Consider the following 14,798-nt stretch of genomic DNA (forward strand, 5'->3'; position numbering starts at 1 on the left):
TCTATTCTCAGCACAATATATTTGTATTCAGTAAGAAAATATATTATTGGCTCTCCCTTGGTTATCACAGACATCATAGCAATATTTATACTTTTATTATTCAAAATTAGAGGGCAATAAAGTTCAAGCTCTAAGAAGATTTTGGAAAAACAGAATAAAAACGATCACAGACAAGTAAAATAAAAGTAGTAGTTTGACTCCATTATTTTCAAAATAATAATGAATAATGTAAAGTCATTAAATCCAGAAAAGTGTTTCTTTTTGTCATGACAGACTTTTTTTAAAGTCTTTTGTATCTTTAGTTTCTGAAAGCATTATTTCTCGAGTTGTTAGAAGGTTTATGTGTTTATATGGTTGGTATGTTTTGCTGTTTCAGGCTTTGGGTCCTGATGTCCCTGTAAAGGAAGCAGCTCAGAATGCCCTCCAGAAGAGCCAAATACTGCTGAACAAAGCCAAACAACTTCAGAATGATGTTAAAGGTACGGGGTCGGCACACTGGACTGCAGACATAAACATTTTCTTAAAAGTATGAAATCACTCTTGGAAAGTCGATCCTTGATTATGGAGACCTAAATTGAGCAAGTTTAGCTTGATAATCAGAATTACGTCATTTCTTTTTATTATCTCATYTTAAGGTAATAAAGTTGACTGTTCTTTAATTGATTGTTTTTTCTTCTGAATTATATTAAAGTTGCTAAGGAGTGACAAAAAAATGAGGAAATTTATACACCTGGAAAATGATATATGACAAAAAGGATTTTTGTTTATCCGTATTATTGCAACTAATTTATCCCTGTGGGTTATTATAGACATTTTCTAAACCATATAATTATCTTCTAAAATTATGTTAAGTTTATGGTTGGAATTGTTGTSTCTACCCCAATTTATATTACCAGAATGATCAGTTTAATTATCCTGAAATTCACCACTGCAGTTGTTTTTTCCTTGCAAACTAAAGAAGAAAAATATTTGCAGAAAATCATTGATTTTCTTGTTGTGTTTGATGTCTTCCCTTCCAGCGTGGTGCTGTCCTGGAGGACTGTAGAAGGGTTACATGGTTACATAGAAAATGGAAGAGGTTTCTTTGAAAATGAGCTTTATAAACCAAATAGAAATAAAATGTATGCATTTTTGATTTCCAATTTTCCTCCAGGTCAGCTGAGGGCATTTAAAGGGCCGGCTGTTGCCCTCTGACCTTTAGACGCCCAGGTCTGCTGTACTGCATTGATTTYATTTGTTAGAAAGTGAAATCAGTGGGGGGAATGCTTAAAAATCTATTTGTTTGATTGGATTTAAAAAAGTGTTGAATGTGGAAAGGTCAGTAAGAATAATGCAAACCCACAGGTGGCGAGTGTGCAATGKGCAATGAAAAAGTTATTTTCAGTTTTTTGAAAGTGAAATACCTTGTATAAACAACAAAGTATTTCAGMTGACACAAGTCATAGATGTGCATAGATTCTAAACTTTATGTTGATTTTTGTAAAGTTATTTACTWGGAATAATCTCTTATTTTATCTTTGCTTCAGAATATCTGCATCCTTTTCCTTTGTCTGCRATCTCACTGATCCTGTTGACCAGGAAAGGGAAGAGGGATATTTTACTWGATATCACCATTTGCTTTGTGTGTAGAAAATGCAGATGATGTGGCTGGACTAAAGGCCAGAGTTAAAGCAGCTAAAGACAAAACCAAAGGCCTTCTAACAGCTGTTAATGGAACCCTGGCGACACTCAGAGCGATCCCCAATGGTAAGATTGTGATTTTTAATTTGTTTGTGTCCAAACAAATCAATCACCCTCTTTTTTTTTTTTTTTTTTAACAAATTAAAATGACAGCCATCTTTTAGCAATGTGTGGCATTTCTTACAGATACGTCTGCTAAACTAGCAGCTACAAAAGCAGTAGCAGCTGATGCCAACGCTACAGCCGTAGACGTCCTGGAGCGCCTGGCGGACCTGAACCTGCGCCTTGGAGGCCTGCAGCTGAACAGCAGCAAGCTGGAGGACGACGTCAACGCAGCCAATCGGATGATCCAGGACCCTGAAAAAAACAGTAAAGTGCTTTATTATCTTGYATCTCCATTAACTCGTGAATCAATAAATGAAATGATATAAGCTTGATGAATTTATATTTAATGTAATTCAGTACTAATTCCAAAGTCAACAATTTTTAGAAACTTTGGTAAATTCAACTCGATGTTTGATATTTTTCTTCTTGTTTCTCTTTTTTCAATCCCCACAGCAATCAGTATGTATATTTCACTTACCTTGATAAAAATCATTTATTATTGTAATCGGTGCACCAATACTACACTCTAGCAATGTGTTTGGCTTTTACRGTTTTCTAATCAGTTCTTGTTTATTGACAAAACAAAACACTAAATTCYAGTTTTTAAYACAACGTGGCAATCAGTTTTGTTTTAATAGCCTCAGTTAATACCGATGTAAACAGTTCTCTACAGCTGTATTGATGCACCTTACACTAATTTTTTGGCTGTCTTTAGTATCTATACAGCTGCTTCTATTAATTCAAAATGAGCATGAATTCTCAGCTCATTGCAAGGCATATAACGCCTTTCTGATTTTTAGCTCTTTCTATCACTGCCCTACATAATGTACACTGTAAAATTAAAGCAGTTCTCTTTGAATGCTAAGCTACACTAATTTCTTTGGCTCTCAATTTCGTTTCTCGCTCTYCTTTTGTATTTSTGTTCTTTCAGTTATCTCGTATCTTGCAAGCTTTCCACTTTCAGCTGAGATTTACTCTGTAGTATTTGTGTAAGAAGTATTGTTGTGCCAGTGTTTATGCTCATTTTGCTCCATCTCTCTCTGCTCTTTAGTCCATGCTGCTGGAGCCAAAGTAAAGGATTTGGAGGATGAAGCCGACAGACTGCTGGAGAAGCTGCAACCGATAAAAGAGCTTCAAGACAATTTGAGGCGCAACATCTCACAAATAAAGGAGCTGATCAACCAGGCCAGGAAGCAAGCAAATTCRGTATGTGTTTTTGATATTCACATATGTTACTGCAATCAGTTGATGCTGTAAATATTCTTYCTATACTTCTGAGCCATAGATTTTTTGTGTGTTTTTGAATGTTCGTGTGTAAATGTTTTAATAATGTATGTTTTCACAGATACAGTCAGTTCRCAAAGTGAAAGTCACATGGGTACATCATGTACTTTTACTGTTCATTTTGATGAACAGAAAATTGTGGCTCTATAACTGAAAAGTAGGGTATCMGAAAACAACAGTAGTACATAAAGTCAAGCATTACCTTTTTTTGTGTGAAAAGAATAGCTTTTTTTTTTCATACATTCTGTTTTTATTTCAGTTCTGTTTTCACAGTGAGCTGCAAATGTTGCTATTAAATACAATTGAGATGATCTGTTGCAGGTTGTATGCAGAACTGCTGCTGTTCTACTGAAAGTATGACCATGAAATTTGCAGTACATATAGTGAATACTTGGTTGGGTCTGCTTTTGCCTAAATTACTGCATCAGTGCAGCATGACATGGAGCCAAATGAGCCTGTGGCTCTGATGAGGTCTGAAGGAAGCAGAGTTTTTTTTTAATTCAACCCATCAGTTTGTTTGTGTCATGTGTGATATAATAGCAGCTCATAGTTTTGTTTGTTGTTTTTTTGTGGGGTTTAGGTAAGACCTGGTTAGTCATACCATGGTCATTACATTAGCTAGTTGGACCTGTTGGTGATATAGKCAGRTGTCSAKTCYRTTTGCTAGTTGGACCTGTTGGTGATATAGGCAGGTGTCGAGTCTGTTTGCTAGTTGGACCTGTTGGTGATATAGGCAGGTGTCGAGTCTGTTTGGKAAAAAACAAATCAGCATCTCCAAGAAGAAAGCTGAAAGTGATCTGTAATTTCTTGGTGAAGAACTGYTTTGATTTTGGACTTGAGAAAACACATGAGCAACAACAAAACAACAAAAGAAACTCTTAATTGAAGTTTGGTTCACAATCCCCTTTTACTATCGCTCTGTTTCCTTCCACTCGACTTTAATATACTTACAGCAGTAGCAGTTTGTCAACACCATGCTTCTTTAGCAAAAATCTCCTTTAGAGGGTTTCGTTTATGAAAGCAGTGTCTTTTAAGCTTCAATAAGGGTACAACATACAATTTCTGTATGAAAAATCTTCTTCATAGTGATCTTATGTCATGAATATGTTTTGAAAAAAACTTAATTGTGGGCTTACCATAGTAAAAGAAAATTAACACAAAAGAAACACCTGAAATACATCTGTTTGTAAAATTGAATGACATTCTAATGTCCTAAAATTCACCTGAATATACATTATAACCTCAAATCATATCAAGTTTGATTTAAAATTGTTTGAATTTATTTCTATGAATTATTTTTTCTCTCCACCGAAAGAAAAAAAATAAGTTTGTTCTGGACAGTCAACAAAGAAATGCTTGTGAAAACTGTTTTTGTTCCGTGTTAATATAGTTTCTAATGTCCCGCTATATTCCAGATCAAAGTCTCAGTTTCATCAGGTGGTGACTGCCTCCGCAGTTATCGCCCCGACATCAGAAAAGGGAGGTACAACACCATCATCCTTCATGTTAAAACCACCACACCTGATAACCTCCTCTTTTACCTGGGATCTGCCAAATATGCAAGTATAAAATTCGTTTTAATGTTTTGGACTCCCACACTACAGCCGCTAAATAGATTTTTTTTGCAGGCGTATCTTCTGTAATATTGCATTAATTAAGGTTAACGTTGTACAACATTTATCCCGCTTGAAAGTTCAGTTTAGCAAACACAAAGACCTGCACACACAGAGCCAAGTCGTGTCCGCGTCTTAAACCAGACAAAGAAGCAGCCGCGCTCAGCCTGCAAATACTCCCAGAGTGATTTGTCTGTGAGAATAATTAATACGTCTTGACACATACCCACCAGCACCCTTAAAATACAACACAGCGCTGTTTAAAGGTACTGCTTATAGTCCCAAAGTGTGTGCACTGTGTTTGTGTGTGCGCTGGAGTGGAGTGGCAATTAACAACAAGCTTGTGTTGCTCTCAGCTTTACCCTGATTTCCCCAGAGAAATCTTTGCTTTGCTTCATCTGACTGGGACGTCTTCGGCACATATGTGTTTGTGTCTCTCATGGATATTCTAATTCAGTATAAATAATAATTTAGTGTGTGTTTTTGTTCACATCTTACATTTTTACTAATAGTGAAGTGCTAGTTGAATAATAATGCCTCCCTGTGATCTCTGCTAATGAATAATCGCCGATACTCTGGAGAGACTAGAAAGAAAAGTGCGCGCACTCGTGTGTTTGCCTGTGATTTGTGTGTTCAGATGCGACTTCCTGATAATCTCTAATTGTGCATAAGGTTATATGAATAATTATTTTTGTGTAGTTCAAAGACAGCAGAAGAGTCTGCATGCTCAGAATTCACTCATCATTTTTTTTAAACTCATACATAAGTAATAAGATTGTTAATAAAAATACAACAAAATCCTGTGAAAATCCAGTTAAAGGGGCCACTGGAGAAAACTTCAGCTCTTGTACTGGCTGAGAAATCACTTCATCATTGTATTTTATATTCACCTCCTGGATAAATGCTCCAGCTGGCTCTGCTTAATGGTATTGAGAATCTTACTATCCCCAGATCCTWTACAACAAATATCGTMATATAAAACTCTCTTACTAATGGGTGGGATGCTGATAGGTTTCCAAATCGTCCCTTTTACAGTGAGATTTGTGTGGTCTGTAATCTSCTTKWGTACCTTCACTGAAAAACTCAAATCTGACCACATTAATCTGTTATCACCTAACTGTCACGCACATTAATATGAGAGGAGAGGGTCGCTTACTTTTATACTTTGCTCCATTTATAAAGTTGGATTTGTTCTCATTTATTCGCATTGCTGTTACATTTAAAGAACACAGATTTTGACTGCAGTACCTTTTGTACACATTCAAGGCCACAATACTGCTGCCTATTTTTCATAAAAGTCAGATTTATCCTCCTAATATTGAGAATGTTGGATAATTAATGTATTACTTTCACAAAAGATTTCTTATCAACTAGCACATTTAATGAGATGTCAACTTATTGTGCATCAACTGCAGTTTTCTGTTTGACAAATGTGCAAAAAAATGCCATGCAGTTAAAATGTTAAAAGTTGGGTACAGTGTTTCCCAAAAATATTAATGCACCTTGAGTTTTGTCTGCATCCTGTCATGTTCAAATCACGAGCTTCAGTGTATTATATTGGAGTTTTCCACTCCATAATTTGGAATTGGAAAATCATACTTGATTTTCAAAATAAAAATATGAATAAAAATGTGAAAGGGTGGCATGCAATCAGTCTCTTTTGGGTACATACTCTTAACTACCTCCAGATGTCACCAACATGTGAAAAAAAGTCAGGGTTTGCCACTTAACAATATGTTGACATGAAACTTGAACACAGCTTACTGCACAAAAGTGTACAAGTAGTTTCTTTAGCTTGTTTTCTCTGTACCTCAGGTTGATTTCTTGGCCTTGGAAATGCGCAAGGGGAAGGTGAATTTCCTTTGGGATGTGGGTTCGGGTGTGGGAAGGGTTGAATATCCCCATCACACAATCAACGATGGGAAYTGGCACCGGATAGAAGCGTCTCGGTAAGCAACTTGCCCTGATGCACGTGTCACTCTTCCAATTCATATGTAGAACGTAAATTCAAATCTTGTGTTGCACTTTYGGCAAGATGTAGTWAGCCAATCATTTTGCAGTTTATCACAAACTCAGCCAAAGAAAAATATGAAACGATGTTCTGCCTGCTTTCACAATATTTTCCTGCTACCTTGTCTTGTCTTACACCTCTCTCACATTATTTAACAAATAATAATCAATACCAACAGCAAAGACAAAACAGCAGAAGCCCCAAAACATTGTCTTACTCATGCTAGAGTAGAAARCATGTTTTTACAGCTGGGAAATCTAGAGTTTGCAGTCTTGTCAGCCTTTGGCACACCATTACATAGATTCACTGCAATCTATTTTTCCTTCCCTCTGTAAGCTGCAGTGTTGTTGTTTACACACTCTCTCATTCACATAAAGGAAGAGTCCCACCTGCTCCATGCATTTTCCATCAGAGAGACTTCCCAGAGGTGTTTACTGATGGCATCACACAGACTTCTCTGTCTTTAAAATATTCCCCCACTGCTGAATGTTACTCCTGCCTTGAAAACAAACTTTCAAGGTGGATGGCTGTGAGGAGAGGTTCAGTYGGCACACACACTGTGTTTTTGTCATTTCGGTTTACAATCAAAAGGTCCAAGAAAACTAATATCAGGTGAACATATAACATTTAGTCACTGTAGAGTCTCTAGGAAACGTATAGAACTTGTTGACGTATTTGACCGTGTTGACCATTATATAGCAGTAGATTGGTTTTCAAATCACCTCAGTGCCACAGGGCTCTATATTAGGTCCCCTTCTATTTATAAGCTATATCAGCCATCTTGGTCTAAACATCTCTGATACTGGGGTTGTCGATAACATGCTTAACTTCAAACTACATGTAGAGAAACTTAAAACACTGAACTTAAAACCTTTTTTTCAGAATAAGTGACCATTTTTACCCCTGAGTAGACATGACTCAGATGACTGAGAGTATATGAGGSAATGTCAGGTTGCTGACTTCCTACATCTGTTCCCTTCTTGCAATGCAAAATGCTGATCTTTATTTCCTTCATCAGCAAGATCACTTGTTTCTTTCTGTCCCATTCCAGTATGACTGGAAAATGACAAGGTTCATTTCATTGTACGCTTCTAAATAAAACACTGAGTCCTTGAGGTCAKTTCCATAGCAACTGTTTTCATTTAGAGTGCTTGYAATTTTAATGTTTAACTGTAATTTTTGTATTTGTGTTTGATACTTGCTGAAAAATATATTTTTAATCCGAGTAGGCTATTTCCGGGTTAAATATAGGTTAAGCAAATATGAAAACTAATGAAATTTACTGTACTGCCTTGTTTTCATCTGCAGTAATGGTCTAAATGGCACCATATCAGTATATCCYTTGGAAGGCCCTATGGCTGGCATGATGCCAACCCCAGCCAGTGCCAACTCACCTAAAGCTTTCACCATCTTAGACGTCGACCAGAAGGCCTACCTGTTTGTTGGAGGAATTTTGGGCACTGCAAAGGTATTTGTCTGTCAAAGACGTGACTAACCTAGCTGTGCTTTTTTTTTAAACCTTTATTTATTTATTTTTCTGTCCTGTAGAAAGCAGAAGCAGTCAGAGCATCAACATTTATAGGCTGCATGGGCGAAACCTTCTTGGACGGTAAACCTATCGGTCTGTGGAACTACAGAGAGAGAGAGGGAGACTGTAAAGGTTGTGTTGTCAGGTATGCAGATAAATTTCATATTTTACATCAATATTTCTTGTTTATGTTTGTCCTTTTGCTGTATTTGTGTTCGCAATTTATCATGGGAGTTAACGGACGCCATCTTTTTTTTTTTGCGTTGTTTTTTTTTCTGGCTTGTGAAGCGTTTTTTGGAAGATGGATGAAAACGTTAGGAAATCTGATTATCCTTCTGCGCTCTTGTAGTCCTCAGCGAACTGATGGTGAGGGGACGGTCCAGCTGGACGGTGAAGGCTACGCTGCAGTAGGACGCCCCACAAGGTGGAACCCAAATGTTTCCATCATCACCTTCAAGTTTCGCACTTTCTCTTCTGACGCGCTGCTCATGTATCTGTCCACTGAAGACATGGTATGTTTGCAACAGAGACAAATGACAGGAAACAAACCTGCACATTTTATGAAGTCATATCACCGTCATGGAAATCTTTTTTTGGCATGCATTATATAAATATATTGATCCGTTCACCTCTCTCTGTTAACGTTGCTCTTTGCAGAAGGACTTTATGTCTCTTGAGCTGTCAGAAGGAAAAGTGAAGGTGAATTTTGACCTGGGATCAGGAGTTGGAAGAGCCCTATCAGCTAAACGCCACAATGATGGACGCTGGAAAGCTCTCACYGTGTCGAGGAACAAGAAACAGGGTACTGGCGAGAATTCATAGTCTTTAGTTCATGAAAGCAGATGTAAAAAGGTTACTGAAAATGTCTTTTACCTTGACATAGCCACTGTGATTGTTGTGGACATCGATGATGGTGCTGAAGAAAAGATTGTGGCCGTATCTCAGGGCTCGGCCACTGGTCTGAACCTGAAGGAAAACCAGAAAATCTATTTTGGTGGTCTGCCAACGATCGGAAACTACAGGTACAAACATAAAAAAAAACTCGTAAAGCATAAATATAGAATCCGTTTTTATATAAACATGTTCAATGTTCACACCTCCAGCATAAGAAATTGTTTTTTGTAAGTGTGCTAATGCTTTATGTTCTATTTTAACAGCATGGGAGCCAGGTAAAACAAAAAATGAATTTTACATTCTCTGTTTTAGAAAAAAGGTTCAGATTATCACTGCATGTTGCTAGCAATGCTGATAAGGCTGTGCAGCCCACAGTTAATGCATAATGTTTTATTGGCTTGAATAGGAAGGCCTTTGCTGCAAATCACTTTTCTGTCCTTTATTAGCCAGAATTTGATGTTTGTTTAAACATTTTTGTAATTCTTTTCAGATGTAATCACACATATTCTGTCATGTTAAACACACATGAGTGTATTTAATTGGGATGTCATGTGATAGAACAGCAAAAGGTCAATGGTAGAGACGCCCCCCCCCCATTATGCCTGTCATGATTCTCATATTTTTAATTTGTAAAAATTGTGGAAGCCACACATATTTTCTTTCCATTTCACAATTATTCTCGGTGTTGGTCTTTCACATCAGCCTGCAACCTTTGCAAGTAGTCATCTTTGTCTTTAGTCCAGTTGAATAAAACTTTCAAAGTCCATATGTTTTAGAATAAAGAAAAAAATAACATAAAGCTTTTACAAAAACATGGTTGGTAGATTTTTCTTTTTTCTTCTTTTGTGGAAATTCAGTSTACCATATTTTTCGGACTGTAAGGCACTACTTTTTCCCCACGTGCGCCTTAGTCCGGTGCAGCTTTTCTGTAGATTTTTCTTCARCCACCAGGGGGCACTTTAGCAGGAAGTGAATCATTGGAAGTCAAAATTGGAAATCAAAGAATAAAGCGCTAATTTTCATTTAGAACAAGCACATGCTAGCAGCAGGCACGTCGTAGAAATGTTTTCAAACTCATATGATGCAGGTTTTAAGTTGAAGGCTATCGATCGATCGCCGTGAACGAAACTATGGTTCAGCTTTGGAGAATGACGCAGCCCTTATAGCCCGGTGCGGCTCATGTATGGACGTTTCCAGTTTTTTCAAAAAAATTGTAGGTGCGGCTTATAGTATGGTGAAAATACGGTAATTGCTCTGTTTGGAAAAAAACCCCAAAACATTTGTTTTTTATAAAACATCAGTTAACTCTTTATCATTTTTAGATATTTGGAGCCTTTGTGGACGCTCCAAAGTTACACCTGCGTTTCCTGAGCAACAGGTTGCAAACCACTGCTCTGTCGCATAAMATTCAATAAAATACATTGAAGTTTGTGGTTGAAACATGACAGAAATATTGAATTTAAAGGATGCTAATGGTTTCCATCCCTGTCCTGTTAACATTAATATTTTTTGCTAATACTTTACACTTTATTGTGATTTTGGAGCCGAAATCTGGAAAAATAGAAAATGTGGATAATTATTTTATCCACATTTTCTGGAATTAAACATTTGTTGCCTAAAGTCGAACTTCCCCTGATGACTTCAACTTCATCGATATGGACAAACAGCATATTCAAAAAAAGACTTATTGAATTCCAGATCATGATGCAATCATTTCACGGCTGAAGTAATCCAGCATCACTGCGTAGAGACAAAGTCCAATGAGCTTGGGATTTCTCAKGCTGATAATTTCATTTAGTACTATGACTGCTATCGTTTTAGGTCAGAGGTGAATCTGAAGAGGTATGCAGGTTGTCTCAGAGACATTGAAGTCTCCAGAACTCCATACAATCTGCTCAGCAGCACCGACTATACAGGGGTCACTAAAGGATGTAATGTCGAGGTAAGTTTTTCACTTTGGAGTTCATGTGAGATGCCTTTACAGAAATCATGACCTATTGTGGACTCTAAAATGTAATCAATGTTCACTTGTATTTGCATGTAGATACGGTTYTCTTCTTGTATGAATAGGTTTTATGAAAATAACAACACATAATAAATAACATCTGAAAAGGCCTTGGCATTTGTTTTTGTCTACTGCTTCATGTTATTCCGTATTTGACCCCAACTCTTCTACTGGTCCCGCTTTAGTGCATCATTGATTCTGTCGTTCGCTGTGTGGCCTTGCTCTGTATTGATGCAAAGAATAACGGGAAGGACMAAAACGCTAAAGCCAGTTCAAGCTAGCTCCAGCTTTTATATTCCTTTTTCCACATATTGAAATATCAGTACAGACCTRTTATTTGGCATACGGCTCGCACTGAACCTGCTATACATTCTTCAAAGCAAGAAACAGCCTTCATGATGAATTCAAAGCAGCTGCTCCATTCATGTAATTAAAACCTAGCCTTGCTCACATAATGTAGGATATGTAAAGGATTAGAAAGTTTCTGGGTTTTCAAGTCAGCTCTTTATGTTGTTCATGTGAATCTGAATGTATTTTTGCTGTRCGAACATAAAGCTGCCTGTAAAGTTTTATTCCCATTTTTTTWAAATAATAGTTTGAATAATGCATTTCACGTCTGCTAGAATCTACCTGCTGACTTTTCGATGCCACGGTTTTATTGTGAACCCTTAACACATTACYTGTTTGTATTTCTATCTCAGAACCTGCACACAGTGAGTTTCAGTAAGCCAGGATACATGGAGCTGGGTGGCCTGTCTCTYGAGRTCGGCACTGAGATCAGCTTGTCCTTCAGCACTCTGTCGGACTCTGGGATTATACTGCTGGCAGTGGGAGGGGCTTCACCCATCAGCCCATCACAGGTTAYCTGCTTTATCTCTCGTTTCTCTCACTACAGCAGCACTTGCAGAAAAAAATCTGATCAGGTTGTGATGCATCAGTATGCTGCTAGAAAAGTATGTTTGAGATATTTTAGGAATTTGGTAATGCATATGGTTGAGAAGATATGGTTTGCAGTTTGCTCTTGCATATTAAACTGCACAGTGATATTGTGCCAGTGAGCATTGAAAGGTTTGTCTTTTAGATGTTTTTGTTTGTTTATTCAGTATTTCATACACCTGACACAAAAAAATTGTTAAAGTGTAGGAACATGCTTCTTTTTTTAGATTCAGCATATTAAAAAAAATTAGCCTTCACTTTATGGAAAGGCAATAGATACATTATAGAACTCGTATTTTCAAGAAAATGGCAACTTATCAATTAATTGTTAGTCGATCAATAAGATCAGTCAACTTTAAATTAACTTAATAGTTAACTTGCAYCCCTAATTAGCATATATTTTTATTTAGCTTCTGGAATGGCGTTCACAAACCCCCAACTTGAATGTATTATTTGTGAACTCCTTGATTTTTTWTTTTTTTTCCTAAAAAAATAAATCAGTCTAACTTAACCGTATCTATTCTACCAAGGAGGAAAGTTTGGATAAACAGAACTGCTCTAAAAGCTTGTATGTGTTAGAGTTGCAGCAAATTTAGGGACATCTGATCAAGTGTTTAGTCATGTGTGCATTTATACTTTTGAACATTTGCTGTTATGAGAAAATCCATGTCGATTTAAACTTGTCTACTTACTTTTTCTTCTAAAAATATACCAAATTTGTTGATTTAAAGTAAAGACCTTAAGATTAGTTGAAAATGCCCCTAATTTAGGAACTTGTGGCATAAGTTATATATGCATAGATATATGCATATGCATAGATGGTTTTTGCACTGATGTGCTTTTTTTTCTGCCTAAAGGTTCGCAGGCCAAACTTAAGTTCCAAGAGAAGACGAAGGCAGTCGGGGGAGGTGAGTATCTGTTCCCTAAGTGAATTATGATTACATGAGTGCTTATTGATGAGATTTGCATTTTTTGGCAGCTCTGCTAATTGGATTTGGTTTTATGCAAAAAAAACAAAAAAAAAAAAACAATCCACTCTCACTGATACTGCAAAAAAACACATAAACTTGAAGATGTGCAAAAGCTTTTTTTTAACTGTAATATCATATTTTAGCTGACTAAAGCAGCACTATCTCTACACAAATTAAGTTTCCATGGTTTAGAGGTTCAGATGTTAAAAAAAAAAAGAAAAATACTCAAACGTGCACATGTTTCCATCTGTGAATAAASACAAATTCAAACATGCAAACTAGAAAGTGTTTGAGAATGTGATAAGAGGTCGGACGGAGGGTTACCTGCAGCTTATCCGTCATCGATGGTTGTCGGGCACATAAATCTATTTTTACAAACTATGCTGGCAGGTACAGCGTGCGTGTGCAGGCATGTGTGTGGAGAAAGGTTAAGCGAGGTTAAAAACACCATCAACTCAACTTGGCCCTGACTAATGGCTGGTTTAGAGAGGGACGAGGGGAGTGAAGAGGACGAGGAGAAAGGACAAACACTGGAGGGAGACGGGAGTGGGATTCACGAGAGCTGAAGCTAAAAACAGGAGAGGAAAGATYAGAGAAGTTGCTAGAAAAAAAACTTAAAGTGAGGAGGCATTTGGAAGAGCCTTACACTTCTAAAACTAATAAGAAGGAAAAAGACTTGTCATTATGATAATATGGCTGTTTGAAGAGATGATTTTTTTTTCATGAGTTATTTAAAGAAATGTAGAGAAAAGTATAACTGTCAAAACAAGAGCCTGAAACTTTCTTTGTGAACCAGAATTGAGTCATGAATCCTCTGCTGTAGATTCAGGTTTTTAAAATAAACTTCCCTGCTTTATTTCTCCCAGTTGTTCTTAGTATCTGCATAAATGAGCCGCTTGTGGTTAAATAACACTCTGAATATGTAAAAAAAAAAAAAAAAAACTGGAAGGACTGTCTCATTCTGTGGATCTCATGATAAATCAAAACGATGCTATTCGGACCCCTTAAAGCTTTAGAGCCGCTGACTTGAATGGTGATCTGTTTGGTTTTGAGAAAGTCTTTGAGTYGTTTCCRATGTTTCCGGTTGAGAAGAGTTACTTCCCATTCCTACTTCCTAAAGTCTACAAATGGACACCTTATGCTTTAATTTGCTATACATATTTTTATGCATTTCTTTCATGGAATCCACTATCCTCCAACACGTTTGACATGTCTGTTCACGTGTGTTCGTCCGTCCCATTGTATCGGCGTATGAGTGTGAGATGGCGCAGCCAGAGCCATGATGTAGCTACATCTCAGTTCAATTTGTCCCCGACCTCAAATTGAAATTCCATTTTCAGGTGGTAAATTGTCTCCCACTTCGCCCTCTGGCACACAGTGAATTAAAATTCAAATTAGCCTGACCCTGCACCGCTGCTCTCTAGCACCTCTGTGGCTCTCACTCCTCCTCTCCCACCCAATCTCTATCTAGTTCGCTGTTTTGCTCTCTGCCCTCTCATCTCTCCCCCCTATTATCTCCTCCTCCCTGCTCCTCTCATCTCTTGTCCTTACCTTCTTGCTTTCCACTCCTCTTTTTCCTTTTTCTGCTTTCTTTTTATCATTTTTTTACACCCATATCTGTCTCTACTCATCTCTAGTTTTCCGTTTTCTCCTTAAATCCAGTTTTCTCCCTTTTTTTTTTTTTTTTGTCTTCTCACAAGCAGTTTTCTTTTTGGCTAGTTTACTGAACCTTTTTCTTCTCTCTCTTTGCCATTTTCTTTATAATAGAAGT

General features: G+C 37.2%; 1 protein-coding gene across 1 annotated transcript in view; it reads left to right on the top strand.

Moving 5' to 3' along the window:
* lama2 (laminin, alpha 2) overlaps positions 1-14,798 on the top strand; it is a 154,763-nt gene that overhangs the window by 126,244 nt on the left and 13,721 nt on the right. The window contains exons 39-53 of the mRNA XM_008397932.2: positions 377-479; positions 1,630-1,746; positions 1,867-2,049; positions 2,239-2,244; positions 2,837-2,991; positions 4,485-4,628; positions 6,498-6,631; positions 8,002-8,161; positions 8,242-8,366; positions 8,571-8,733; positions 8,879-9,023; positions 9,105-9,243; positions 10,937-11,057; positions 11,822-11,980; positions 12,914-12,964. Coding sequence (XP_008396154.1) covers positions 377-479; positions 1,630-1,746; positions 1,867-2,049; positions 2,239-2,244; positions 2,837-2,991; positions 4,485-4,628; positions 6,498-6,631; positions 8,002-8,161; positions 8,242-8,366; positions 8,571-8,733; positions 8,879-9,023; positions 9,105-9,243; positions 10,937-11,057; positions 11,822-11,980; positions 12,914-12,964 — 1,905 coding nt within the window. The remainder of the gene's footprint in view (positions 1-376; positions 480-1,629; positions 1,747-1,866; positions 2,050-2,238; positions 2,245-2,836; positions 2,992-4,484; positions 4,629-6,497; positions 6,632-8,001; positions 8,162-8,241; positions 8,367-8,570; positions 8,734-8,878; positions 9,024-9,104; positions 9,244-10,936; positions 11,058-11,821; positions 11,981-12,913; positions 12,965-14,798) is intronic.

Source organism: Poecilia reticulata, linkage group LG21 (genome assembly GCF_000633615.1).
Source record: "Poecilia reticulata strain Guanapo linkage group LG21, Guppy_female_1.0+MT, whole genome shotgun sequence".
Taxonomy (NCBI): domain Eukaryota; kingdom Metazoa; phylum Chordata; class Actinopteri; order Cyprinodontiformes; family Poeciliidae; genus Poecilia; species Poecilia reticulata.